This window comes from Triticum aestivum, chromosome 3B (genome assembly GCF_018294505.1).
Source record: "Triticum aestivum cultivar Chinese Spring chromosome 3B, IWGSC CS RefSeq v2.1, whole genome shotgun sequence".
Lineage (NCBI taxonomy): Eukaryota > Viridiplantae > Streptophyta > Magnoliopsida > Poales > Poaceae > Triticum > Triticum aestivum.
The window spans coordinates 456,898,444-456,905,006 of record NC_057801.1 but is presented as its reverse complement, the minus strand read 5'-3'; the positions used below and the strand labels follow the sequence as shown (position 1 = coordinate 456,905,006).

The following is a 6,563-nucleotide window of genomic DNA, read 5'->3' as shown; positions in this document are numbered from 1 at the left end:
AAAACTATTCAATTCACCCAGAGAAAATGACCCGCCCTGCCTATATAGCCTGTGTGAATGGTGCTGGTACTGCTTATTACTACTGACCTGTGAAGCTTCATGAATTTTTACCATATGTGACAACCGGTGTGCCCTCAATTCTCTCACAGTCACAGTGAAGGAATAATAAACAAACCAAAACAAGGAGCACGCCCCAGACTCAAATCTGAAGCTGCAGCCCTAGCCAGGTTTGAACAGGCCTCTTGAGATCTGGGGGAATCAGCGTGCCACTTGCTTGCTGGACATGGACGATTAGTTTAGCAAGGCCTAAACATTGGACACAGCACCATGCATCTATAATAGACGGGCAGTATAATAAGGCGAGGAGCCATGTTACCCATGCGATTAAGATAAGCAGAGAGAGGACAAAAACTGGTTAAGGGAACCTTTGACCAACTAAAGGCTAAGCTAAGCTCACTGATTGATGATTTGAAGACAAAGCAAGCCCCGGAAAATTAAAGAAAGGTGGCCGTGCTGCGTGAGTGCGCCTTCTTGTATGTGTGTGCGCGCCACAGTGCCTCCTGGCCCCACACACCCACACACAGGCCATGCGCTACCTCACATGGAAACAGGAGCTGTGTCAGCCTCTTGACTGCCCATTGGCTGGTCTTTTGCTGTTCACCTTGGCCTCCCTCCGTCCTCCTGCCTGCCCCCCTCCAGTACTCCTACTGCACTGCCCAACCCCTCCTCTCAGATTTACTACTACTTCATACTAGCTCAGGGTAGGGTTTCGTTTCTACCGTGCATCCGCAATGGTACCATGTTTCGATCAACTGATGCGCGCACATTGTACAAAATGCCAGCCAACTGCTAAGCAACAAGAACGGTAAAAGCGAATTTGACAAGGCGCAGCCGCAGTGGAGTGGAGGGAAGTTGCACCCAAGAGAATCCACCATTTATATATGTACATACACAGCTCTTACTGGAGCGCTAAGACAAAATAAACGAGGAGCTGAAGAAAGCTGGGAAAGAAAGAGAAGGAAAAAGTGGTGAGCTACTCCTATAGGTACATGACATGACAGCTTGGGACTTACGAGAGCTACAAGGGAGGGAAAATTTCTTATCGTGTACCATCAGAAGAAAATTCTAAGCTTGCGTTGCGTGGGAACTTCAGGATGGTATCAGCATCTGAGAGACTGATTTCTACGGGCACTTCGCCCCGGCCCCAGACTGGTCGGACGGACGTGTTGCTGCCGGTCACCGCCGGCTGCGTGTTGCCGGCGGTGGTCATCTTCCTAATCTTTCTCCTCCTTGGCTTCCTTGAGGGTCATGTCCATGACCGCAAAACCTGGATCGTCGCTCAGCCCGGTGGCCACCGACGAGGTTTTCGAGTCCACCGTTGACCCAGCCTGGATCTCCTTGAACATCGTCATCACCTTGAGCATCGTTGGCCGCCTGGACGGCCTGTCATCCAGGCATGCACACGCGATTTTCAAATGCTCCAGCAGCTCCAGCTCCAGGGTAGGATCGTCCTTCAGCAGCTCCGGGTCAAACACATCCGTGATCTTCAACTTTGTGTGCATCTTCACCCATCCCACAAGATTATGGTCCTCGCCAAAATCTGTTGAATCCGTCGGCGGCTTCCCGGTGAGCAGCTCCAGCAATACAACGCCGTAGCTGTACACATCGCCCTTGGTGGTGCACCGGAAGCTCTGGTAGTACTCTGGTGGCACATACCCCGGCGTGCCGGCAAGGGTGGACACGCTCAGGTGTGTGTCCACCACACTCATCATCCTCGCCATGCCGAAATCAGAGACCCTCGCCTCCAGATTCTCATCAACGAGCACATTGCTCGACTTCATGTCTCGGTGAATGATGTGTGGAATGCAGTTGTGGTGGAGGAATGCCAATCCTCTTGCTGCCCCGATTGCAATCTTTCGCCTTGCCGCCCAGTTCAGCTTTATCCCAATCTTTTTGCGGTCATGCAGCACATCCTCCAAGCTGCCAAACTTCATGAAGTCATACATCAGCAGCCGCTCCTCACCAATCTTGCAGTAGCCGAGGAGCGGAACAAGGTTGCGGTGTTTGATCTTGCCAATGGTCTCCATTTCCGCTGTGAACTCCCGGTCACCCTGGCCACTCACATGTATTAGCTTCTTGATTGCAACAACCCTCCCATCCTTGAGCGTTGCCTTGTAGACATCACCAAATCCACCGGACCCAATCAAGCTCTCATTGTGGAAGCCATTGGTGGCCTCAACAAGATCACCCAAGGTGAGTTTCTGCAGTGGCTTCTCAAATGCAGCCAGGTTGATGCTGAGAGCATTTGTCCCGGAGAGTCTCCAATTGGAATTCATCGTGCCAGAATGTGACCGGCTATCAATGTATATATCACGGGAGGTACTTGCCTCATCATTCTTCTGCCTCCGCTTCTTGCTCTCGATGGCTATGATGACCAACCCAAATATACAGAAGAGCGAGAACAAGAGTCCCATAGCAACACTGCCTGCAAGGGACGCCTTCCTCCGGTTGGATTGGCCACCGTTGGAAGAGCCTTGCCCAGTATGCGGCTCGCATGCTGGCAGTGGAAAGCCACAGAGACCAGAGTTATTCTCATACTGGCTCTTTGGGAATGTGGCAAGAGAACCAAGCTCTGGAATTGTCCCATTCAGCTGATTACTCGACAGATTGATCTCAGACAAAGACAGTGATGAGAACGAGCTGGGTATCGGCCCTTCCAACCGGTTGTATGAAAGGTCAAGTACTGCGAGCTTCTTTGCACCAGCTAGCTCTGTTGGGATAGCACCAGACAGAAGGTTGTGCCCAAGATTCATGATCATGAGGTAATACATGTTCCCAAGCTCCTTGGGTATCTCGGAGTCGAGCTGATTAAATGACAAATCCAGAAATATCATGGAGCCATTCTTGTTGAAGGTGTACTCTGTGCTCCCCATGTACATCCTTGTGAAGTTGCACAGCTTCTTGCTCGGCATCCGACCAAGGTCCTCAGATCGGATGCTTGAGAACTCCAGCAAGCTCCCCTTGCCACGACACTGGCTGCTCAGCTCGTCGTTGCGAAGATACACATAGGGCCGCCCAATAATGAGGCCAACAGTCATCTTCCCCGACTGCTCTGCCAGTTGCGGTGGAATTGATCCATTAAGTTGGTTGCTGTTGAGGTCCAGCCACACCAAGCTCTTGCAGTCACCAAGCTCTGCGGGTATCTGTCCGGTGAAGGAATTGTTGCTCAGCTTCAAGATTGCCAAGTTGCTGAGCTTCCCGAGCCACGGGGGGATCGGCCCGGACAGCCGGTTGCTCGCCAAGGATATCCAGTTGAGCTGCTTGCACTTGGCCAGCTCCGGCGGGATACTGCCGGTGAGCCCGTTGTAGTCCAGGATGAGATGCTCCAGGCCGGGAATGCTCGACAGAGACGCGGGTATCTCGCCCTCCAGTAAGTTCTGCCACATGATAAGGTCCTGGAGGCGGCCAAGCTCGCCGAGGGACTCCGGGATGGAGCCGTTGATGTAGTTGAGACTGAGGTCGAGGGAGACAAGGTCGGTGCAGTTGGAGACGGCCTCCGGGATGCTGCCGGAGAGATAGTTGTTCTGAAGGTAGAGCACGCGGAGCCTGGAGTTGGGATCTTGGCAGAGGGTCGAGGGGATGGTGCCGGAGAAGTTGTTGGAGCTGAGGTCGAGCACCTCGAGGTCCGGCAGCGCAGCGACGGAATCAGGGATGGAGCCACTGAAGTGGTTGAAAGAGAGGGACAGCGACTGGAGCTGCTGTAGGCCGGTGAAAGCGTCGGCGGGGACGTCGCCAGAGAAGTTGTTGTTGGAGAGGTTGAGGGCGGTGAGCGACGTGAGGCCGGCGATGTTGGGCGGGAAGGCGCCGGCGAGATGGTTGCTGGAGAGGTTGAGCGCCCTGAGACTGCGGCAGCCGGAGAGCGCCCCGGCGGCGACATCGCCGGCGATGAGGTTGCCGGACAGGTCAAGGTACTGCAGCCCGGAGCAGTTGGTGAAGTCCGAGAGGCCGCCGGAGATCTTGTTCCAGGCGAGGTCCAGCCACCGGACAGAGCCGAGGCCGGCACCCACCATCCAGCGGAGGTCGGCATCTCCGGTGATCTTGTTGCTGGACAGGTCGAGAGCGTCCAGGGCCGCGAACCCCTGCCCGCCACCGCCACCGCCAGCGGACTTGGCGGCACCAACCGCATCGCCGGAGAGATTCAACGTCTTGAGCCCGCCGCAGGAGGCGGCGAGCGCGGCCACGTCGGCGACGGAGCCGCGCAGCGCGGCATTTCCGGAGAGGTCGAGCTCCTGCAGCTTGCTGCCGCACCTGGCGCCGGCCGCGGCGGAGAGCGCGCCGCTGACGTTGGCGCCGCGGAGGCTGAGCCTCTCGACGGCGCTGAGCTGCAGCAGGGTGGTCGCGACGGCGCGGAAGTCGGCATTGAGCGCGACGGCGGCGAGCGAGAGCGACGTGAGGCGCCCGCCCCTGCACACCGCGCCGGGGAACCTGCAGGCGCCGTCGCGCGCGGCCCAGCCGTCGAGCGCGTCCCGGCTGGGCAGCGCCGCCCTGAAGTCGTCGAGCAGCTGCGCGTCGTCGGCGGCCGCGAGCGCCGCCAGGAAGAGGAGCGCGGCCGCTATCGCCAGCCGCAGGGAATCCATGGAGGAGCGCGCTCTACCTTGAGACCATAAGAGAAGCGGTCTGCAGAAGTGGGAGCAGAGAGAGAGAGAGGAGGAGAGAGGAGGGAGAGAGTGGGAAGTGAGGGGGAGGTCCAACTCGAGATGGTGGTGGTGGGGGGAGAGAAAGAAAGAAAGAGGGGAGAAGAAGCGAGAGAGAGAGAGGAGAGAGGAGGCGGGGGGCAGATTAAACAGCTGTAGGTAAGAGGGGGCAGTGGTGGTGGGGTCACATGGCATGTGCCCCCGTCCGCCAACGAACAAATCGTGGTAGTAGTAATCCGCGGTGCGATTTGATTAAGCTAACCAAAGCTAAGCACGGTGCTTATCCGCTAGTTACGGCGACGCTAACCAACCAGGAGCCCGATCCCATCGCCGGGGCGGGGCGGGGCGGGGACAGGCGCTGCTCTGCTCGAGGCGCGCTCACGTGCCGCCGGGCCTTGCGAGGCGAGGCCGGAGGAAATGACTGCTTTGGGTCTCATCATCATCATCGTGGGGAAGGAGGAGCGAGGTCGCGGTCCGAGCCGGGCGTGCGGAGGAGGAATCCGGGACGCGTGGGCTGCGTTGCTTCGCGAAGGGTTTTTGTCTTTAATTCCGAGGTGGGCTGGTAGATCCGATCCGGGCGGCCGGCCGGAGCGTGCGTGCGTGCCACCTTTTTCCAGGCTCCCCACAATGCCCCCCCCCCCCCCCCCCCCCCCACCTCTCTCTCTCTCTCGTCCCCGGCGTGTCAGACCGCCCGCTAACCTACGCGACGCGATGAAGTCATCACGCACGGCCACACAAGCTGGCCGGAGATTTGCTTTTCTCTCCGGTACGGATACGGTTCGGCGCCGTGGTTTAGTTTCTTCCAGCCTTCGCTACCCGTACGTACGCGCTGGTTCGGCAAGCGCATGCAAATTCCCGCAAAAAACCAAAACCAAGCGCATGCAATTACCCACGTCCAGAATTGTCTTTACTCGTAAACTTGCAAATCCTGCAAGTCTTATATCCATGCTCTATGTGCTTGAGCCGTTATTTTGGCACACTTGGACATATGATGATCCAGACCAACCGTTTTAGGCGTCTTTCGTTCATACTCCCTCTGTTTTTATTTAGTACGTACTCCCTCTGTAAACTAATATAAGAGCGTTTAGATCACTACTTTAGTATTCTAAACGCTTTTATATTAGTTTAAGGAGGGAGTACTTCGCATATTGCCTTTGTCTCAAGTCAAACTTTATAAATTTTGATCAAGTTTATAGTACAAAGAAAGTGTTAACATCCAAAATATCATTAGAATCATCATTAAATGTATTTGCATACCATAGATACTTGTTATTGTGAAAATTTAGATCTTTTTGATAAACTTGATCTATAAAGTCTAACCTAGGTCAAAGCTAATATTTGTGGTAAATAAAAACGGATGGAGTGGGTTGGGAATGAATAAAAAAACGAAAACACTAACGCCCGCACGTGTGGCAACATTGCAACTCGCCCACACGCCTGAATCACCGTCCAATTAAGTTTGCATGAATCTTGACACACCGAGGCCATTTCCGCGTGCCACGTAGGACAAGGCCGGTGCGTGGGCGTTGGAGGTCGCCCATACGCCTACAGCACGCGTTTGCCAGTTGCGCTGTGTGGGCGAACTAGTTTCTGCCCTGACAGCCACCACCTAGTCCACGCGCGTGTGGCCGAACTGCTTTTCGCCCACACGACAGTCGTGCGTTGTTGGATGGCAACTGCAGTTGCGCGTACATGCCAACTAGATAAACACACATGGCAACTATGATTCCTTTGCCAGACGACAACTGTAGTTGCGCGTACGTGGCAATCAGGTAAACATACATGGCAATTGTGCTTAACCACACATGGCAACTAGATAAACACACATGATAACTATTGTTTGACCATATATGGCAAGTAATTAATCAC

At 55.1% G+C, this 6,563-nt stretch overlaps 1 protein-coding gene across 1 annotated transcript; it reads right to left on the bottom strand.

Moving 5' to 3' along the window:
- Nucleotides 1–897: 897 nt before the first annotated feature.
- Nucleotides 898–4,787, bottom strand: LOC123070335 (brassinosteroid LRR receptor kinase BRI1). Its single transcript, XM_044493483.1, has one exon. It carries the CDS (start codon nt 4,635–4,637, stop codon nt 1,275–1,277), a length of 3,363 nt encoding a protein of 1,120 aa, XP_044349418.1. The 5' UTR covers nt 4,638–4,787; the 3' UTR covers nt 898–1,274.
- Nucleotides 4,788–6,563: the final 1,776 nt, after the last annotated feature.

Excerpts from the sequence above, each read along its gene's own strand:
- LOC123070335 (XM_044493483.1), bottom strand. The coding sequence starts at position 4,637 with ATGGATTCCCTGCGGCTGGCGATAGCGGCCGCGCTCCTCTTCCTGGCG.